Source organism: Hermetia illucens, chromosome 2 (genome assembly GCF_905115235.1).
Source record: "Hermetia illucens chromosome 2, iHerIll2.2.curated.20191125, whole genome shotgun sequence".
NCBI classification, from domain to species: Eukaryota; Metazoa; Arthropoda; class Insecta; order Diptera; family Stratiomyidae; genus Hermetia; species Hermetia illucens.
This window is the reverse complement of record NC_051850.1, coordinates 128685023-128708274: the sequence shown is the minus strand read 5'-3', so window position 1 is coordinate 128708274 and position 23252 is coordinate 128685023. Positions and strand designations below refer to the sequence as shown.

Sequence of the window (23252 nt, the reverse complement as noted above, 5' to 3'; positions counted from 1 at the left end):
GTGGATTTTCCAGTATAACTGGTCTGCCACCTGGGGTATATATTCCATTGCATATGGATTGGTGAAATTTATACCTTTTACTAGGTTCACCAGTCTCTGTATTACAGTGTGCGCTAGGCGCCGCTCATGTTTGTTCACCACATGACGGTTGTCTAATGGTTATCTGGGGCTACTACTGGGGGTGTGAGCCAACTTGATCCAGACATGGACAGGTATCATTACTGGCCTTTATCGAATTAAAGGCTTTTTTGAAAATTAAGTGAGATTATGCTCTCCATGAATTGAGGAACTATTTTGTATAGACTTCGGGGGAGTTTTTTAGATAGAAGGCTGACTGATACTGCAAACTTAGGCGCCCGTTATCTATTATAATTCAATCAAATTTAAGAGCGAATTTCATCCTTTTCCTTCCATTCGTTAAATCATACTACAAAAAGAAAAATAGAAGTTAACAAGATATTTCCTGTCTACTGTAGAGCTCAGGGAAAGCGATGTACAAACTTCTTCTGGTATTTGATAATTTCGTTATATTTTCTCAATTACTTTTTCGCGTTCTTATAGTCTCAGCAGATGCTACATTTTACCTAGTACTAGCACTAAGGGCGGAACGGAACGAAACGTCATTGTGTGTATGCGAATTAGGTACAAAGTAACTATCTGCCGCGAGTGTCGATGATGCCTAGATAGTTTTGTTGTTTGTGTTCCCCCAAACGAATCACCTATATATAGTCTTCTTGGGGCTTGGGTGGCAGGTTAATGGGAAAATCCGTCTAGAACATAGAGCACGTTTGCGGAATGATGTATATTTGCATGATTTGAACCAAATTATGTGATAGTTCCAGGACCTCAAATGAATTATGAATGCATTTAGGCACAATATCTATGGCTGACAATATGGCTATGGCAATGGGTACTACAACCACCCTCTTGTGATGATTTTGATTTTGGGTTTCTGAACCTTTTTCCCCGTATTTTCGTTCAATATTGCCATTGTGTGGGATAGGAATATCAATGATATGCACAGAGTGACCCGTCTTGTCAACTAACGTCTAGCGTCTCTGATGCAGAACCGCAGACTCGGCACTGGTCATTCTCCACCCGCTCTTTGATTTTGCATTGCCTTCGATCTTGGTCTTGGTCTGACTTCACCCCACTCAAAGGATTGAGAGATAGATCGTTCAAGTTAAATAGAGTCATCACGCAATCTGCCTTACAAAATGCCGCATGCAAGCGATGGGCCTGTTCTTTGCTATACAAATAAGCGCGTAGTGTGTCGATTTGGCGATGCTGTGCTGCAACGTCATCTACGTCCTAAGAGGCTCACCCACTCCACGGCAGAACTTACGTGATTCATTCGATCAATTGGTGGTCCTGCAAAAGAAAAATGCATTAATATAGTACAAATGCATAAGGAAAAATTCCGCTCGTACCGTTTATTGCAGTGGATTTCCAATAATGCGTACATCGGTTATTCGTATGGCCAATCCCTTGACCATGCGAATTATCGGGATTCTACTGTGTTATATTTAATTTTGACATTTCGGCGTAAACTAGGGCTGCCTTCAATGGTTCGTTAATAGTACGGCAATACAACCGAAACTTGTCAGTATATGGCTGCAATGGTTGCAGATCTTATTTGTCGAAACGCTTCGAATCACCTATGCAAGGAAGAGAGAAAGAAAGCCATAAACTAAAATGCTATTAGTATTCAAGAAATTAAATTGTTTTGATTATTTTGACAGTGTCTTAAGTATAGAAATGATATGTAACTTGTTTTGTAAATTTTGTCGTTATAACTATTATTTTGTTATAGTTCTTGAGCCAAAATCGGTTTGAATAAAAGAGCCCATTACATAAAAAGCATACGTGATATATGGATTGCGCTACTATATTTTACGTCAAAAACATTAAATCTATTATAAAATTATTCATGATGATAATAAAATGGAAAAAGAAGTCTTTTTGCAAATGTCCTCTTCTTTTTCTAAAATTTTTTAAACAGTTTCATTCATTATATTTTTGTTTTTAATATGTTTGATAAGCAATATCTCATGGCTCTTTCTATTTAATGGTCATATTTACTGTGTAATTTCCTTGATATCTGCAAGGTCCTACACCTATTAAATAGTTAAGACTGGTAATATTTTGTCATTTCAAGTTTAGCTTATATAATTTCTTTTTAATAGTCAACCGTATCCCATATATGGCATGAGGAATATTCTTGAAATCTTCCTCGATTTGTTTAAATTTAAATTGGGCTTCTATTGGAACATTATTATCCAGCTTGTTTTCGTCTTTTACCTCTTTTCATTTTGACCCCATGACTATGATCGTTGACTGGACATTCTGGCCCTAATCGAAGAAAGAGGAGAATACTCCTCTATTGCTTGCGGCAATGTGTCTTTTTACTCTGGAAAACTAAGTGGTGGCAGACGCGAGTCTGGTGACGGGTTGTTTTTTTACCTGGTAGCCGGTTTCTAACAGACTTTCCACAATAAGGTTCTGGTGCGACTTAAGAAGCATCACAATGCACCAGCAGAGACTTCCGATATAGCGGAGAAGGTTGCTTTCTTCAAGCAATTACACGCAATTCTGGGAAGGCTTCCCAAAGTTGACATTGTGATCGTGATGGGTAATCTAAATACCAAGATGGGCTCGGAGAACACCTCGCTCGGACATGTGTCTTGACGACCGTAATGATAATGGTGGGTGGTTTGTGGGTTTATGCAGCTACAGCCAAACAACCCGGCTGAGAATATTGATGAGCATTGGACCGTCATCTCTGCTTGGATGCTAGGTAAGTCGTCGGCACGTCCCGAAAAGGCGGTTTAAAATCAGGCTAATTTCGCAATCGTCAAAGCGGATCGATAAATGAAAGAGGCTGGCGGGTCTGTTGAGAGTTGCGGGTGGTGACGAATTTGTTGCGTTCCAATTCCGATACCGTGCAGAATCCCGGGAAGTTGAGCGTATTGGACGCTGTTATAAAAGGGAATTTGCTTTTGAACTGTTCAGAGAAACGAAAGAAGCTGCAGAACGTAATGATTACAGAAGTTTACGAGAAAAACCCATCACGAAAGAGCTTGCATTTGGTCGTAAAACCTTCGATGGTCCTACGAAGGACATTAACGCTCGACTCTTTTTTCACGGTGACAAGCAGCTAAAAAGGTAGAAAGAACACTTCATCACGGTTTTTAACCATATCACATTCGGCGAGGTTTCACCTCACGTGGATGAATGGCTAATTACCGCAACAATAGGATACGGACTACCCCTTCATGGAGAAGAGAAATCATTGCGTGTCACAAAGTTTATAGTTAAATTAATAAGGGAACGCATCAAAAAATATTTCGAAAGCTTTCTCGACAGAAATCAGGTTGGTTTTCGCTCCAGATACCTCTGTGTTGATGTCGACACCCTACGGATCATTTTGAAAGAATGCGAGTACTTTAGGTCTTTGCTTCACCTCCGATTAACCTTAAAGCTGCTTTCCGCAAGAAGGGAATCCCGGAGAAACTAATAGCTTTTAATCAAAGCGATATATGGTGGCGGAAAGTGTCACGTGTAGCATCGTTGTCTTATCGCCGACATTATTCCTTCTTGTTATCGGCGACATTCTTCATGCTGCCTTATACCGAGGACGTGGAGAAGTTTAATGGACTATAACATTATTTTAAAACACCTCGGTTACTTTGATGACATTTGGTTGCTCCTTTGTTGGCTCCAGGACCTTGATCAAATGGCTCTGGATTTGGAAAAAGAGGCAAGGCTCTCAGTCAAACGGGCCATCGTATTTGGTTAATCGAAAGCGTCTGTGGTACCGAACTGGATGTTGCTCGACACATTAACTTCGTGAGATCTGATTTCGCTGCTTTGTCTTAAACCTGCAAATGCAGTTGTCTCCGAATCAATATCAAGTGGAAACTGTTCTGTGTTGTTATATGGGATGGATAATATAGTTCAAAGCTGTGCTTCTAACAACCAAGTAGGTGGTGGTAGTTTATGTCTAAGTGTCTCCGCTCAGGATATACCGTCAGAAATTAGCCTTCAAAAATTCATCTCATTTGCATTGATCATACAACTTTGGCCTTGACGCATTCCTGCGTCCAGTTTGCCCCTCCTGACGTTTTGCATGGTACCGTACACTTATTTCTCTCTCCAGAGTAACGAGTCAGACAGACAGACCTTCTGAAGCTCATGAACCAAGTTCACTTAAGAATATGCAAGAGCATCCACCCACACAGCTGACGCGCCGTCCAAAATTCGGCAATATTCCTACAGTTTCAGTTCAACTGGCCTTTTGCCAGGCTCACCACCATACTTATTGTATCCACCGTAAAGTTGGAGTGTGGAACCCCATCCTGGCGCTCCCGCCAGCCATTAACCCTTTCGACGATAGGTAACAATTTATTGTAGACGATTATCTCCACCATCTCCCCCATTGAATGTAATGGGTAGATCGAGTGATATAATCTTGGCTTCCCTGCAGGGTTACTGAGTTTGGAAAGCAACACCAATTTTTGCTTATTCTAGTGAGCAAGGAATATTCCTGCTTTTAGGCAGCCTCAAAAGGTGTTGGCGAAAAAATCGGGCCTAGTACTCATTATCAGCCTAAAAGCTCTGTTAGGGATGTCATCCAAACCTGGGGAATTATTGTTGACGAACCTACCAAATATTTTCGCAGTTCCTCCTCGGTAACTGGAAGTGCCATGCACTAATTGAGCTCAACTACCGTTTGCTTATTACTGCTTGGATTGGATGGAAATAGAGTCGCAGGTTGAGACAAATCAGCCACAGTGCCTACAGTGTGGCTATAGTCCATACTCTTCTCCCTTTGCATACTGTATAATTTGGGCCATCTTCACAATCTTTATTGATATGGCCCTCTGCTCCAAATCTTCTGGATTGGTTCGACGGCTAAGGTTAACTGAGGTTAACAGGTTTCTTATAACTTATTATTTCAAATTGCACCTTTCTAAGATTAAACGGAATTTTCATCTGAAGCTTTTTGTTGGAATATTACAAACCAAATCTTTAAGTTTAAGTTTTCAGCGGAAAATACTCTGGATCTCAAAATTGACTTTAATTCTAGCAGAAAATGATAAAGCAAACCAATCTTTCTCAGTGGAGGCATTTAAAATTTTTAAGCGATCACTTCTTAAATTCAATCAACACATCGGATACCAGTCGACTTAGGTGTGAATGAATACCTGAGTCAAATCATCTCGGTCGAGTGCAATGCTGACCACATTGCCTCCTACAGGGTGCTGTAGTGCACCCTTAAGGTCTTGAATGAAGTGCTCTAACACACTTCAACGCTTTGATCCAATATGGATTGTTGCGCCAGTGATTATTATTATTATATGGGAGTAATACACGGAAAGGGACCCCAACTGTTACTCAAAAACTCGAAGCCTTCGTCAATACCCATCCGGTGCTTATTATCGGGGTATGCGGGCCTAGAATCAGGCCAAAGAAGAACTTGATGGGCGCACTGGCCTGACATCCGTACGCAATGTGATCGGAAGGTGGATTAAGAAGGGGCGACAATTCCATTGATGACAACACCATGCTAGCCAACGGATGAGTGGTCCCAAAGGTACTTGGTACAGAACAGTGGAGTGCAACAATGAAACAATGGTTCCCTCACTTCGCATTTCATTCATCATATATTTATTTTCAGTTATGTAAAAATTAATTTACAAATAATTTTAAATGCCTTATCATCCAAGGAAAGTTATTACTTTCGGTATAAATTGCGCACCATTCCATGCTTACAACGTACGCTTTGATCGCAACAACACACTACATTCAAAATATCCATTATAATGTTATATATATACATAAATTATAAAATTAAGTTTAAATAGGCTAGCAATCGTTTTGCTTTGCCAAAGAATGTACTCTATATTCACGTATGAATGAATGTAAAATTTGGCAAAATTTTATTGTTTCGTTAAGCTCGGTTGTTCACTTAAATATAATCTTAAACTTTATTTCATGGGCTTTGTATAAAACAGACTCTGGTCGTCGCTTTCAATAAGTATTACAAACGTTAAAACTCTAAAATGTTTCCTATGCACAGATTACAAACGTATACAAAATAGTTAATTTCATATTATAACATTTTATATATTCGTACATTACCCTGCTTGGCCGTAATCTATACACATCGAATGTATCTTTAAAAAATCTTGCACCTAAATTATTTTTGACCAGTATATTACAAGGGGGGTGCTTAAAGGAGGGTAGTGGCTTCACATCATTTTAAGTATGTCCCGGTGAATTAGGGGCATTGAATAGAATTTGTGATTGCTCTTGGGACATTTGATATGGGAGAACTTCCAAATCATTGGTGATAGGCATCTGCTGCATCTGAGCAGACTGAGCTTGTTGCTGCGGTTGTTGTTCCGGCTGAGGTTGTCCTTGATTCTGAGCTTGATTATCCGTTTGAATTCTCATATGATGTAAGTGACTGACAGGAACTGGTGCCAATTGCATATATGAAATCATTTCATCATCCTGTGCAGAAGTCGATGGACCTAGGTTCGCTACATCTACGCGTTGAGTTTCAACTGATTCCATTCCTGAATGCCGAGGCATGTCCACTGGAGTCAATTGTTGCATGCTCATTTGAGTCGCATGCACTAATTGTTGTTGATGGGGCTGGATCATATCAGGAACTGTACTAGCTATACTTCGACTATTGTTTACTGTATTACTAAATGACATTGGTACATTAACTATGGAGGGTAATAGGCCACATCCTGCCATCATGAGCTGCTCTCGAACAAGCCTCAACTCCTCCTTTTGCTTGCTTATGAGCTGCTCTAATTCTTCATGTTTTCGTTGCAGTTGTACTTGAATTTGAGTTTGTGAAGTGTTCATTACGACGCCAGGTGCCATACCTTCGGTGTGAGGCTGAAAATAGAAATATAAATTAGAAATGAATGCAGAGACAAATAGTAAATTGAGAAAAAATTTCGCCCGGTTATTCTAATATTTGCCCTCATTTTTACGGCTTTGTGTAAAACAAAACCTGATTAAAAGCGATTTACTGTCTGTCTGTCATACGTTTTGCGCTGATATAAGATAAAGTCGTTTTAAAAATAAGTGAATTTCTGTTTGTCTGTCTTTGATGAGTAATTTATTGGAAACAACTGAAACTGAAAACTTCTATATTTTGAGTTTATTTAAAAGAGAGATTTCGTTGCGAAGGCGGCCTTTTTGCTAAGATACTTTTACGAGTGTTTTTAAAGGTTGTGTGTGAATCCATCTACGTATCGTAAATGACGCTATTTTGTGTAGAGTTTCAGGAAGGCTCACAGTCAATGCGAAAGGATGATGTAAAATTTTTTTTCATGATATTGGGAAAGCTCACAGCCAATACGAAAGGATGGTATAACATTTTTTTTCGTGATATTGCGTGAAACATGAGAGAGTGAGCGACCTATATATAACATTGCCAATTGCTATTGACACTGAAAATTTGTTTTACTCAACCTTTCTCCTTAAGACACAAAATCAGGCAACATCTTTAGATCAAACAAAATGTGTAGATACGTATGATTCAGATAGGACTTATAGAATTTTTGATGACTTAATTATTATTACATGACAATAATTGTAGTGATCATGACAACGGGACGAGAGACCATTGCAGCTGTAGTTACAGTACGAATATGTATTTATGCGCATTTCAATTCGTCATTTCGGCTCGCTGTGAATATATATGCATATGGCTACAAAGTATATACATATGCCTACAAAGCATAAACAATCCTCACGGTACATATATACCTATGTGACCCGAAATTGACTATGAGATCAGTTTTTTTTCAATTTGTTTATTTTCAATTTCCTACAAGCCCAGGAAGCCGAAAGTGAGAATTCCAAATGTGCACAAATATACCAATAGGTACACTCATCTGTCTGCCTGATGTCTGAGACGGATACAGACACTTGTCTGACAGATATTTGCCTGTCACAGAGATTTGTCTGAAACGAAAGTTCATCTGAAACCGACATTTGTCTGAAACAGGCACAGAAACTTTTCTGTCTGTTGTCTGAAGTAAACAGAGGCAATTGACATAATTTAATAAAATACGCGTATGCTGCCAATACACCAGGCAATACTTTATCTTCCGAGTGAGCGTTAGCCCCAAATCCACCAAATTAGATCATCCTAAAAATTTAAATAATGCTCAAAGCCAATCCCAAAAGCGCAAATTTTTTATCTATATTAAGTTGATTGCAATGGTTGTAATTACTTTCCTTTCTTTGTACTGCTGCGAATAACGAAATTCAAATAACCACCATAAGTTACAAGAACATTATGCAGAACACACATGATTCCGGATATGGAAGATGGCGATGGTTTGAACGAAGCCATGGGGAATTAAGCTACGAGTTAAGGGGGTCATCCCGTGCGTCAGATCTGGGGAATCGAATTTTTTGGCATCAATTGTATCCAGATATAGTGTAGAATATATGGGTAAAGTGATTTTTTGATATTCGGAATGGAAATTATAGTGTTGAACACGTGATAAGTCACATGCCAGATTTATGTCGATCGCCGTAATGAAGCTCGTATTTATCGGTCCGAATGACTTGAATTGAAGCCAAGGCTGTACCTGTGTCTTTTGAAGAAACCTAAGATTTGTGGATTAGGTATAGCAGACTAATAGTCAGTTAAGGTTTTATAGCTAAAAACCGCATTCTACTTTTTAAATACTTTTTCTCAAAACCGTTTGTTGAAAAATGGCTGCCACCATAGCCCAAAATCTATCCAACGAAATTCTTTGAAATTTCCACGACTTATTCAGAACATATTTCTACGGTCCGCAGACTAGGATAATTGCGATTCATTCAGTAGTTTTTTTTATTCATTAAAGAAGCCTTAAAAAACGCCAAAATTCAGAAAAAATGTTTAGGTTGTAATATTTTTTAATAATCCTAGTTTACGGACTGTAGTTAAGTCTTGACGTTAAAATGCCGTTTACTTTTTTTCTTTAAGATGATCGTAGCGCCCTCTAGCGTGGCAGCAGAAAACATCTTTTTTTGGAGATGGGTGTATAAATTGCTCTGTATTTCTATAACAAACGCTGAAATCGGGCTGGAAAAATTACTACGTATGCTCAAGATATTAGTTAATATATGGTGAAAAATTCGTATTTGTATCTTTATCCAGTTCTTCACAAACAATTTCTAAAAAAAGGCAAAAGAAACGGCCTTCACACGGGATGACCCCTTAATGCAATTCTTAAGTGGACATGGAAGTTATCGTGCTTATTTACATCGATTTCGTCACGACGAGTCACCATGCTGCCCAAGATGGGGTATTGTGGCTGAGAATGCGGAGCATCTCATATTTGATCGCCCCAGGTTCACCACGCACCAAACAAGAATGAAAGCGTTCGCAGACAGGCGCTTAACAGCCGAAAACATTGTCGAGTTCATGCTGGAGTCAACGGCTGCCTGGAACCAGGTTGTAAAGTAACTGCAAGCTGTTCACTAGCAGCTTAGGCAACAAGAACTACGATGAAAACAAGAAAGGGAGAGAACCATAATGAGCCGCAGTTAAAAGCTGATCCAGCCCCGCGACGCAATACTTAGTAAGAGTTCCGTAGGGAGAGTGGAATGAGAAAGGGTGGTTTTAGTGAGTAGAAGACCTAATACGAACTGTAGAATGCACGAAATTAAAAAAAAATGGCAAAATTTCTCTCCCTATAACTTTGTTTATAATAGTAGGATTTTTTTCAAACTTGACCAAATTATGAATTTTCTGATGCCTCACACATTTCTTACTTCTGCGATGGACATAAGGGGGGTTCCCGGGTAAATTTCTAAAATGTGGAAATATACTGTTATTAACTTTATTTGTCCAGATTGGAACCGGATGTATTTTGAGGCCTAGATTTCTTAGAAATGCACTACTGTGATTTTTCGGTTGGATAGGTTCTTGTCGCATGACCACATTTTATCAAAAAAAATGTTGCACCCTCCATTCACATGTATGAGGAGCTGCATGTAAAGGGAACAACAGATCACACGCTTTTACCAATTTTCGTGACAATCGGTCTAGCCGTTTCCGAATAAATCGGGTGTGACAGACAGAGGGACAGATAGACATCGACTCGATTCTAATTAGGTTTTGTGTTTAGAATTGAATTTGAAATATGCACAAATCTACCAATATTTTCAATTCAGAAACGTATGTACATATATCTGGCGCATTTCATAAGTGGCGATTGTCGTGAAGTAAAATTCAAATGGAAAAATTTGTCTGCTATTGGTGAACTCATTTGTCTGCCTGATGTCTGAGACAGATACACATACTTGTCTGACGGATGTTTGTCTGTTACAGATATTTATCTAAAACAAATGTTTATTTGAAACAGACATTTTTCTGAAACAGGCACAGAAATTTGTCTGTCTGTTGCTTGAAGCAAACAGAGGCAATTGACATAATTTTATGAAACAGGCGTATACTGCCAATACACCAGGCAATATTTTGTCTTGTTGTGCGTTCCAAGTGGGCGTCAGGGCCAAATCCACCACATTAGATCCCAAAAGTGCAAATTTTGATCTGTATTAAAGCGATCGCAATGGTTGTAGTTACTTTCATTTCCTTGTACTGTTGCGAATAATGAAATTTAAATAAACACTGTAAGTTACAAGAACATTATGCAGAACACTGTCTCTCCGCCCTGTAGAAAGACCAACACGTGATCATCCCAGCTGGAAATGATACAAATATACAAATATTATACAGCGGGATTATGATTACATGATTATTATTACGTGACCACATGATTATGATTGCATGATTACGTGATTACAATCATAATCACGAGAGTTTGACTATAACTACAATCACGTAATCATTAAGTTCGTAATCATAGTCACGTAATCATGATTACGATTTTACCCAACTCTATCAGTGACTACTTTCATTATTGCCATTTTCATCAACTTTTTGGGCGAACAAAATAACGTGCCTGTAAAGATTTTTCCAATTTATGATTGATTTATTGGAGAAAAACCTGCTGTTTAGTTTTCTTAGTTTATTGTTGATTTATCTGTGTTGTTAAAAAACAATTGCCCGGGACGTTGAAACTCCCCCCCCCTGAACAACCTTCTCTCCACACATCTCGGTTTTACGACGAGGTCCACCAACCCCCTAATAGGGAGCCAAAAATTCTTCAGAGAATTTTGCTCTTGAACGCGGCCAAGAGTTTTTCTTGCTAAGAACTCGTCTCCGATGTATGCATGAGGACTGGATCATTCTCTGGCACACTAAGAGCTTTAACCCTGCGGTGAGACGATTCGAGTGGAACAGTTTTCCCAAGCTGAAATAAATTCCGTTGGCTGTCAACAACCGTGTGCGAATTTCACCATCGCAGCTGTTATCGATTGTGATTTTCGACTCTAGATAGGATAAATTATCAAGCTTTAGTCTCCTATCTTTACTGTTCTCATTTGACCAGCGCTATTTGATATTGTTACCTCATTGGTTTTTTGTGCTGGTGTTGCCACCTTGTCTTGCCTTCATTGAATTGCAGCCCAGGATTTTGTGCTCATTGCCGCTTACTCGATCTGGATGAAGGTAGGCTCATACATCTCGGATCGTTCTCCCTTTGATTTCGATTTCGTAAGGATAAACCAGTAGTTGGGTGGACTTAAAGGGAAAGGTATCTCTCGCATTTACCTCAGCATCGCGAACCACTTTTTCCAGGGCCAGGTTTAAAAGGGTGCACGATAAGGTATCTCCTTGTCTTAGACCGTTGTTGATATCGAATGGTTTCGAGAGCGATCATGCTGTTTCTTTTTCCTTCGCTTACCACAAAGAGAAAATCTGATCTAACGCTGATTTGCCTGGAGTGGTATGGGCTAATGATATTTTGGGCGTATTGGGCTGTGAGATCTGACAAGATAGCGGAGAATACCTTATAGAGAGTACTCTGCGACGTCCTACCTTTATAACTTCTACACTTCATATGCGTGGGACAGATAATACTTCGTTGCCAGTGGTCAGGCATTTATTCACTGTCCCACAGCTTGAGTATTAGTTAATAAACCACTTAGTGTTGTTAGTCACCTTCATGGTTAACCAATTCAGCTGTAATTCCATCGGTTTTACACAAAACCTTAGTCACCTTCATGGTTAACCAATTCAGCTGTAATTCCATCGGTTTTTGCAGACTTATGATTTTCAAGCCGATGAATTGCACGGAATGTTTCTTCCATGCTTGCTGACTTGTTAGTAAAACTTCCGCATCTGGCGCGGCTGGTCCTTATAATTCTCAAGTTCGCAGACTTGTTGGTTCTCCCAGGCCGCAATGTCTGGAGTAAAGCCGCAATGTCTGGAGTTCCTTACTAAGGTAGTCCTAGACCGGATTCGCCATTGATGATGACGATGATGAAATCGCTCCTCCACTCGACGGGGTTCCAGATAAGACTCTGCGCGTGCCGCGTTTTTTGAGAGCGCAGCATTGGTCGGTATGCAGCGTTCTTCCGCTCCGTTGCTAGTTTACATTCATCATAGAACCAGCTGTTCCGAATTTTATTTCACCTGGAGCCAAGTGTGTTTGTGGCCGCATCAATGCAAATATTCTTTAGGTGGTTGTGAAGATCATTTGTTGATGTTTCATCTCCAGGACATCTGTGGTTATTGCAGCATTCATTTCCCCCTAACAGATGTTACGGAGGACTGTTTTGTGGACGCCTTCAGTGTTGTTCTCTTACCTTGGAGCACTATGCCAACGAGATAGTGATGCGAGTCTATATGTTGGCCTTCTACATGTTCTGACATTCATCAAGGCTGATCTTTGGCGGCGTTCATTCAACACGTGTTTAATTTGGTTGGTTGGTGGTCTCAATTTAAGAGGCCCACGTTTGTGTACCAGAGGAGATGGAGATAGGGTTTCGTGGTGGAACTGTTGATGTAGGCATTTCGCAGGTTTTAAGCTTCATCGTGGGTACCAATCCTCGTTTCGCCCTGGGATCTATACTACCCTTGACTTCTCATCAGTGCAGATAATATCGTACCACTGACGGCGTTTCTTTTACAATTTCCCCATGATGGGTGCACGCCATTTCGTTCATTAATGACTTCATTTCGAACATGGTTGTAGTGAATTGTGCAACTAATCGAGTTTAATATCTTCATCTACATAATTACGAAGTGGCGTTTGATGACAAAGGAGGTCAGTTGCAGAGTAGGTCTTCATCCGGGTTGCCATGATGCCCAAAATTATATTAGGGCACAATTCGCCATTGGCTAAGGGAATGTAAAGTTCTCAGTTCTATGTCGGCCATGGTTGCCTAGACTGATTGTGTTGACCTTATTGGGGTCACGCATATACGCTTTGCGCAATATGCTTCAGTTCCCTCAACGATATTCCAGAAGCTTACACCCTTCCTCCACTGTTATGTGCCATTTAGCTCCAAAGTTCCACTCGTGGGGCAACTTGGTCAACAATCTACGAGTATCTGACCCATATGCTGATGAAATTCCTTGCAGACCAAAATTCATACGCTGAGTACCTGGCAATTATGACTTTCTTCATAGCTACGTCCTTTGGCGTTGAAAAGGACTTTCATTGGTTTCTTGAACGTGGATGCACTTCTCAAGAGCGGTATTCAGCCTCGGCAAAATATGCTGAATATTCTGAGTTTAGTTGAAGTTCATTTTGGAGAGTGTTCCTCCTTCTTCTTTTCAGCAGTATTGTGCTTTTGCATTCCGGTAGGCCTACAGCAGTAGACGCAAATCTTATGTTGGACTTATGCAGGATTTTGATTGCAAGATTCCAGTCCAAGGAAGATTTCCGATACAAAACTGTAGGAGGATTTCTATGAGCAACTACACACAAAGAGACGTGTCCTAAGGGTAATGAAAATGGGTGATTTGAAGGCGGAACTGACCTTTAACAACACCTTGCTCATGCAATATACAACACTGCTTCGTCCCTAGTTTACCATATGGTTAGCTGAGTTTTAATCAGATCATTAATATCGCGATCAGAAGTAGATTCAGAAGTTGCTTTTGGAATATACGTAATATATGCAAGTGGTGCCGTTATCGGCCTCCGTTATTTGATAGTATTTTACTTTCAGTGATGTGTTTTTACTGGGTCTGCTTGGAGGAGAGTATTGACTCCTCAAAGTCAATACTAGCAATTTCCAGTTCTCGAACCGACTATCGACCAAGAGAGAAAAGTATTTCTTAACGTCCAACCGAACAAAAGTTTTGGATAACCCGTCCGATATGAAGATGATGACTATCAAATCAAGTCAATCAATTTAAGGGCGCGGGATGAAGTGATGATGTGCCAGAACGAAGTCGAAAGTAAACATAAGGAGGTGAGAGCTCTTTTGATCGTTGTGAATAGTAGCAAGTACGACGCACTGGAGCACTCTTACATTAAAACAGTACTAGAAGTACAGTGAATCGTACGCCTCCACACAAGGATTTCCACTATTGGGTTCAACAGGAAAATTGCGGGAAGAAGAGAAAAAAAGTTGATAATCGCATCATGAAAGTGTTTGCAAGTGGTCCAAAATACGTTGACAGTCCTATAGGTAACGTTAACGAAAAGCTTCTTATCCATGTTTATGGGCAACAAACAAGATGGAAGGAGTATTTCCCTAGAATTGTCAGTTCTATGGCATTCTATCCTTCGCCGCCTATGAAGATTTAGCAGAGATAGGGATTGGACTTATCCGTGTGGGTGTGTGAGATCTTCTCGAGGGAGAGGAATAAGGAGGCTTTCGGTTAAATTCAAATAAAAAGCACTTTCCTTGGGTAAATATTTGCGTATTCTCTGCCGTCGGAAAGATAATAACTACAGTAATCGTAGAAAGCATTGCTGACATAAAGCAGACCAGTTTCCGCTTTGGATTCTTCTGCGCTGACCGCCTCGATACCGATAAACGGTTAAAGTTTATCATAAACAGATAGCCCCTAGACAGCCATCCAAGGTGCACGAGTTGAGCACACGGTCTTCCTCTAAAAACATGAACACGTAATTTGAAAAGAAAGCTGATGAGTGGTGAAAATCTCACTCGTAAGCTAACGAGCCTAGGTCTTTAGTAGGTAACAATTCCAGCCTCTCAAAGGCACATTAACCCTGTGATTGGTTTTTTGAAGATTACCACTATATTTTCAATAGCTCCTCTCGATAAAGAATTTCTGTTAGCAGTATACGTTCAATACACACTATCAACTTTTGAAAGAAATTAAAGTAGTATATTGCAAAAAGCTCCTTTGCAAAGAAGTAATCATCACTAAAAATGAAAAGACCTCTAATCAATCCTCGGTAACTGAACTTACCAAATAATCTACAGAATATAGATAGACGAACAACTTCCAACGATAATGTTAGAAATAAGTAAATCTGAAAAATTTTGAGAAACGAGCACAATCGTTGTGAATTTGGGGGAATTTTGGGGACCATATGAATGACATGGCTCGATTTATTAGATAAAAAATTGTTAAAAGAACTCGATCTGAATTAGCAAAAGAAGATGAATTAAAGCTCAGCCAAAATAGGACAAAACTCAGGGTCCAGGCAAGCAAGATCTATAAAACTGCAGGAAGCCGACCACAGAGAATTTCACCTTCGGATAGAGGCACAAATAGTGCCAGCGACACAAGAACTGCCTGAAGAAGTACAAATCAGCCATTAGGACTGGCAGGAAGCGGTCCTAGTTGGACTATTGTCGAACATTAAAAGCACCAGGAAGTCTTCAAGACTCAGTTAGATTCTGGCCAATGCACATAGGCGTCATGATTCGAACCGCAAGCGTAACATACCGTAACCACGACCGATAGCCAAGTGCCCATTAAGTCATGTTGTTCAGTGGCGACAGTCGCGAGGCTGGCGGGGCAGTACAGAGGAGTGATGAACAGTCTGGGCGACATGCTCGAAGTCACCCTCTTCTGAGGTCGAGGTCATGGGTACATACGGAGGAATGAGTAGGACAATGGACTGCTCTTGACAGTCCCTCAGTGGGTGCAGTTGGGGTCCTGTTGGCGAATGTTAAGGGTAACATTTATTCTCACTACTTAGTCACTTCTCTCTTCAGATGACGAAGGCACCTGCGACATATCGAGACGGATTTGGCGCCGCTAGGGCAAAACTCGATCATTAGAACTTTTCAACTACGACAAGCCGACTTATAGGAGACGATGCCGCCTACTCGGGGTACCGTACAATTCACATTACCGCAGTCGTAGAGAGGAAGGAGAAAGCTTCAGGCTTTTCCTTTGTTGCAGCCCAACTCTAGCTAGAGCTAGGATGCGGACGCTAAGTAATAAAGAAAGCTTCTACTCTTTTCGGGCTGACTTAAAAGGTTTTAATCAGGATCCCTTCTACGTCTCTCATATTTCCCACAACAGTCATGGTTGTAGAAATTTGTGGCATCAAAATGGCACCCTAGAGAGTTAATTGGGCTTCTCGGAGCGGGCACTAATACCTACCTACTTACTTAACAGAACTAAATAATTTTTTTTTCCCTGAGTGCCCAAAAACATATGAACATCGGACAAACAAGGAAATAGGCCACTATATACTTCACGGAACACTTAACGGAAGTGAGAACAGCGAAGAAAAGCAATATAAAAGTTACAAAATCCATGATGACCAAGCATATGCTAGAGGGGGGACACCGAATAGACATCAACAATGTGGAGGGAACCAATAGATACTATCCCCTATTTAGATTCACTTGATTAAGTATGTGTAAATGCTGTCAACGTCGATTCTACTTCTCCGCCTCAAAAATCTACAGAAAATTATATATTTCGATGTCGGCGTGCACTCAATTTCCACTGAAATTTATTTATACTTACGTTCGGAACAGGTATGTGTGAAATAACAGCAGTTGCAGGAAACGAAGGTGCAAGGACAGGTTGCATTGGGATGGCGGCAAGATACTGTGGGGGTTCAAGAAACGGTGGTCCCAACACTGCGGGTGCAGGTAAACTTCGGGTTTGGAGTTGTGCCATTTGTGGGCTACCCATTTGGGTTGGCATGTGACTAGATAAAGTTTGAATTTGATGCTGAGGCGTCAGTTTCTGTTGGTTCTGTGACGGAGGCCGCATTCGAGATCTCTGCAAAAGGGACCGATTGGTAAATACAAATTACTACTCATAGCTTGAAAATTATTTACCGAGCTGTATTGTGTCACCACCGAATCTGCTGAAATCGATGTTGAATCCGACCCGTTGCCCTGATAGTTTGAATGTCTGGTGCGGCTTTTCACACTTGGTGAACCACCGAAACGAGATGCTCGCGAGCTTTTCGAACTCCAGGAAGAATTTGGGATCATTGACGATGTGGTTTGCATTTGCTTTTCGATGCTATCAACGTCTTCTATTTCCTTATTGCTAGCCGCTGATATACTTCCTAAATTATTCCCTGTATTGTTGTTTCGTGAAGATTTCATGACGTCTGCATGGCTGACCACGCGATGGGTACAGACAACAAACTCAGGTTTAGAATTCCACTGATGATAAGTGATATAGAAACGAGTTTGCAACCATATCCATTGTTGTCCTTTAGTTAAAAATCGATAGTAGCAGGATTTTCCTTCTCCCTTTTGCATTACTAAAAATACGGAATATCATCTATTAGAACTTCATATCTTTCAGTACTATTTGAAATAAATATATTTTTGAAATCGAGAACTCAAAAATAACTTAGTGATTAAAGGAGCGTAAGGACATTATGTGGCTCTGATGCCTATGTCCTTAGAAATATGTAAGACTGAAATTTTGTCGCCTATCGTTTTGAGACGGTTATAATTCATCACAAGTTATTCTTGCGTTTGATACGCATGACTGATTTTTTTTTGTCATAAATCGCAATCTACCTTCAATGAACCTTCTTGTTTGACGACATCACAACAGTCTAAATTATGAAAAGATGTTTATTTGCAACAGGAAATAAATTTCCTAACGCTCCTCCCAAAGTGTTCAATTGACTTTTTTGAACTTACATGCTTCATGGCATAGCACCACCTTCTCCAAATCATCGAAATGGTAATAATCGTAACCCGAAGTTCCCAGCACTTCGAATGGCAAATAACCGATTATCGGTGGGGCTCGATGATCTAAAAATAAAAATTTCCACTCCAAACTGTGTCTCGATGTGAATTCACTTTTCGATGAGTCAACAATGGACATTTCGCGGATCAATTGAGGTGTCTGAATACGCCCAGTTCCCACAAATATGAGCCTTGTGTCGGTTTCACCACTGTAACAACTCGAACGAGTATTTGGTAACATGTTATCGAGGTCTACATCGCTCCCTGAAAAGTAAACCGCTAGTGACGAATTCATAGGGGGAGTAAATTTCAAAAGTATACTCACTAAAATAACCAACAAATTGTACTAATTCATAGGAATCCTCACGGTAATCCAAACCTCCACGTTTGAGGTAACATGTAAAGTTGACTTGGTTCTCGCGAGTTAGACCATTTTGCAACGGTTCGATTACAGATACAGGATTAAGCAGAATATTATACAGTTTGGAGTGATCTTCCTCGTACGCTAAGTCGTAGATAGTCATGTTCAGGAGATCGCTCTGAAATAAGATTGAAATAAAATGGATAACATTGGCTGCTTTTTGGATACGAATGGTAATTTTGATTGTGCGCTACTTTACCGCGGCAGTCTTACCGGCAAATGTCCTAATAGAGATGTTATACTTTCAGACGCATAAAATATCCGTCCCGAAGTTGAAAAGACCATTATGAATCCATCTAAAGCTTCCAAAATTAAATGTGTGAACTCCTCATTTGATAGAAATGAAGGCTTCCAGTCTTCTTGAATTTCATGCACCCTAGATCTAACTGCTACTTCTAGAAGAATCAATAAGACATTTTTCTTGGATTATTGGGTTATTGGAGATTACAATGGAGCAAAAATTAAATCCTTCTTACTCAATAATGGTATACTATCTAGATTTATACTTTTCCACATTTTGTATGGAATCTCTCTTACCATTATGATGCTTGAGGAATGCTATTGTCGATTTCAAAACTGTGGACTTATCCATTTTACGGTTAGTGGAAGAAACCATTGAGCTAAGTTCGTTGACCAACAAGTTGAACTGATCCCGCCGTTTCTTCTCGCTAAGGTTGCGAGATTTTCTGTAAAGATGAAGAAATTAATTTTATTTCAGCATGTTAGAGGATCATTAGAATAGTACAAAGCGCAACGTGGCTTCAAATTGTAGTCTTCACCCCTTTTGGTAAAATGAATCATTAGCGGTAGCATATGCGAAATGCTTTTGCAAAAGCAAATCATCTTGGTCGCTAGTATTTTACATGTACCATATATCAAAGGTATTGAAAACCGTACCGAAACGTTTCCTTCTTCAAATTCCTCTAATATTTAACCACTTGCAGACTAATGAAATCAAACAAAGAACAGGATCTAGGCTCTCGCGAAAGGAAGCTTATAGTCTAGAACTAAGTTGCAAAGCCTATCAGAATATCAAAACGTAAATTAAATTTGATATAGGCTGATAAGATCCGGAAGAAATAGTTTTGGACAGTCAGAGTAGTTGCCTCTTATATGGTTGCCATTCAGCCATTGGTGAAGTATAGCGCGTCAACTACACCTCCGCCTCATAGTTCGAGGCTACCTGAATTGCGTTTCAACTCTTCCAGGTTTCCCGAGATGATCGCATTCCTCCTCTACTGTTTTGCACCAAGTGAACTTCGGTGACCCACTTTTCGGCCATCTTGGAAGAGTGGGTTCCACTTCATTGCGTAGCAATGCAGATGTTGTCCCTCTTCAGTGTGTGGCCTATCCGTTGTCACGTTTGCTTTCCGATCACATCGTACACGGGAGATAGGTTTGTGCATCGACCAAGTTCTTCGCCTGAATTACACAAAAATCTCAAATTGATCTTTGTGTTCAGATGTCTGCATTTCCACATTTTAGAGAAGGCAGTTCGCTACACCGCCGGCAGAAACCACGATTCCAAGGTATACAAATTAATCGACTTCTTCGATGCTCTGCCCATTAAAGCAGATATTTAGAATGCAATAACCCATCAGAATGAGGGCTTTGGTTTTATTGGTGTTTATCCTCAGTCAAACTCTACTTACCTCTCTTTCCAAATACAGAGCCATTTGGTCAACGTTCTTGAAGCGGTGCAGTGTAGACGAATATCATCAGCGTAGTCAGAAAGGTCCATTAAAAACGTCAAGTCCTATGAACAGGGCAATATGAAGAAAATTACCGATCACAAGAAGAAATAATATGGGTGACAAGATGCAACTTTGGTGGGATAACCTTTTGACCTCAAATTGCTATGCAACATGTGACATTTTGCGCCATCATATGTCGTCTTGATAACAGCTCATTTGACTGGAACGCCCCCTCCCTTCATAGAGCACACGAGATACACTCCCTATTTATGATGTCGGAAGCTTTCTGAATATAAATATGGAGCAGGAGCAAATGATCGATAGGGTGTTGATATGACCAATGCAGGGCGATCCGGAGCGGAAACCAGCCTGTTCTTTGTCAATCAAACTTTCAAGATGTTTTTGATGCGGTCCAGGATTTGTTTAGGTATTTTCTTTGCAAGGCCAGGGAGCGCAGATACCTGGCGCATTGTCACACTCACAATGGATGCCCGTTCGTGGAATCTTAACGATCATCTCTTCCTTGTACTCTCTGGGAAAGGTCTCATATTCCTAGAATTTCCGTACGGAAAGAGGAATCAGATCTGCGGAAATCATAGGTGCAGCGATAAATAGCTAAATACAGTGGCTTTACTACGCTTCAGTGCACGGATGGCCGAGATGATTTTTCTTCTGCTTGGAGGCAGTTGTATTAGCATACTATACACAGAGATAGAACTTCGCTGGATATGATATTGTTAAGAATCAGGGTAAATTGTTTTTTCCACCTTTTCAGCTGTTCGCTATCATGGATGAAGCATTTTCTTATATTAATACCGGAAGTCTGGTTGGTGCATAGTAATGTGACATTGTGATGCTCTTTAACCTAGATCAGAATTTTGCAGTCAGAAACAATCCGACAATGGATTCGCATCAACTACCACTCGGCTTTCCAAAGTACAAAGGCACATTATAGCCAGAGGGAGAGAACTAGTCTCCATACTTCTCTTACTCCAAAATGTCTAGCTGATGTCGTTGGAATTCTCAGTCGAGCTGGAAAGACGAGCATTCTGGGGACCCCCGCTGCCATTGTCGAGGAACTTGCGTACATTTCAGTTATAGTTAGTCTTCGATGGTCGAAGGTCTTCGGCATGGGCTCCTATCCGAGGCGTTGTTGACTTTTCAATAGCAATAGAATATTGAAATTCGCAGGTTTTTAGTATACAAATTCCTTTTCCTTTTAGTCGTCTTTTACGACAAGTAGGTAAGACTTCGAGTTTAGTCGTAAGCCCCAACTCACGGGGTAACATCAATTTCAGTTATAATAAAATATAAATATTTTGCGGTACTGTTCAAATAACTTATATTTAATTTATTTTTATATATTTATCTTTCAGATTTCACCAGAACCTTTATCAAATGGATTTGATTCTATTATAGATGTCATGTCAACGGTGGCGCTATTAATTCAGTGAGGACCAGAAAATGTAGACAAATTTAGGAATTAATTAGAACAAGACTTCGTAAGGTTCCTATGTAAAAGTAGTAAACTAATAACAACCATCTTCTTTTTCTTCAAGTTTTGCCCCGTTCACAAGCGGGGTCGGCTCGTCGTCAACGATTTTGCCACTTGGCTCTATCGAATGCCTGATCTGGGTGCAATCTCGGGGATTTTAAATCATCATCTAGTGTACCAAACCACCGTTGTTTCGACTTACCTTTTGGTCGTTTACCATGTTCAGACCAATCTTGCCAAGTGAATTCCCGTTAGCACGAATTGCGTGACCATAAGATCGAAGACGCCTCTCTCGCAATTTTTCCACGATCGATGCAACTCCATAAAAATCGCGAATATCCTCATCTCGGATCAAAACGTGTCACACCACTAGTCCAACGCAACATATTCGTCTCCATTACCGCAAGACTAATTACAACCATCATCATTAAAAGCGTAAAAGCTGGTAATCGGTCTAAATTAGCGAGGAACTAAAATCACCCTGGAATTTAGCCTAGGTGGCGTTCCGCAGTGGCGCAAATATTCTGCCGATAATTGTCCTTGCCAACACGATTTAGAACTTTGCATTTTATCATCTGATATTGAAATTTTATTTTAGATGAATTTGAATGGTATCAAAGTAGTTGTTTCTTAATTTCATTGTTCTTAATAGACCCATGCATGCTAGATTTTTCGAATGTGATACTCTTTTTAAGTATGCGGCAGATTATGCTACATTTCCATCATCAGGGATTGATTCGTTGTCCCAGACCTTGAGCAGAAGCTTAAGAATTGTTTGGTGTAGTTTGCCGCCTAAAGATTTAACTATTTAGTTCGGCTGTAATTCCATCGGCTCCTCGCTGCTTGTTATTATAAAGCCGATAAGCTCACCATCGTGGTGCCGATGTGTCTCGCATTGTTTTCATCTGGGTGAGTTTGATCAACTTTATATTAATTCATTGTTAACGTCTATTGGCAAATGAAGTATGAGCCGTAAATGGAGGGGAGGGGCTTCAGCCATGATGAATTTTAAGTCGTCGTTCTATTGGATGAATAGTTGGACCTCATTCATCATCATCAACCGCGTAACAATCGGTATCCGGTCTAGACCTGCCTTAATAAGAAACTCCAGACATCCTTCTTTCGATATCCCTAAAAGGCGTCTTGACCTACGCCATCGTTACCCATCAAGCAGTGTCTGGCTTGTCCCCTTTTTCTACCATAGATATTGCCCATAGAGATTATCCGGGCTGGAAACATCCAAACGGATTAAGTGGCTCGCCCACCGCAACCTATTGAGTCAGATTTTATCTACAACCAGACGGTCATGGTATCGCTCATAGAGTTCGTCGTTATGTAGGCTACGGAATCTCATGTAGGCGGCCAAAAATTCTTCGGACGATTCTTCTCTCGAATCCGGCCAAGAGTTCACAATTTTTCTTGCTAAGAACGCAAGTCCCCGAGGAATGCATGAGCACTGGCAAGATCATTGTCTTGTATAGTAAGACCTTTCACCTTATGCTGAGCCAATTTTTGTAAACTGAAATAAACTCTGTTGGCTGCCAGCAAGCGCGAATTTTTTCATCCTAGCTTTTATCGGTTGAGATTTTCGACC

At 40.2% G+C, this 23252-nt stretch overlaps 1 protein-coding gene across 5 annotated transcripts in view; it reads right to left on the bottom strand.

Moving 5' to 3' along the window:
- Positions 1-6104: 6104 nt before the first annotated feature.
- The window catches only part of LOC119649449 (circadian locomoter output cycles protein kaput), a 33820-nt gene continuing 16672 nt past the window's right edge, over positions 6105-23252 (bottom strand). For all 5 annotated transcript variants that reach the window (XM_038051600.1, XM_038051599.1, XM_038051602.1 and 2 more), the window contains exons 3-9: positions 19007-19155; positions 18683-18864; positions 18374-18587; positions 18001-18312; positions 17173-17609; positions 16853-17113; positions 6105-6918 (exon numbers count right to left, since the gene is read on the bottom strand). In XM_038051600.1, coding sequence (XP_037907528.1) covers positions 6265-6918; positions 16853-17113; positions 17173-17609; positions 18001-18312; positions 18374-18587; positions 18683-18864; positions 19007-19155 — 2209 coding nt within the window. In that variant the 3' untranslated portion in view covers positions 6105-6264. The remainder of the gene's footprint in view (positions 6919-16852; positions 17114-17172; positions 17610-18000; positions 18313-18373; positions 18588-18682; positions 18865-19006; positions 19156-23252) is intronic.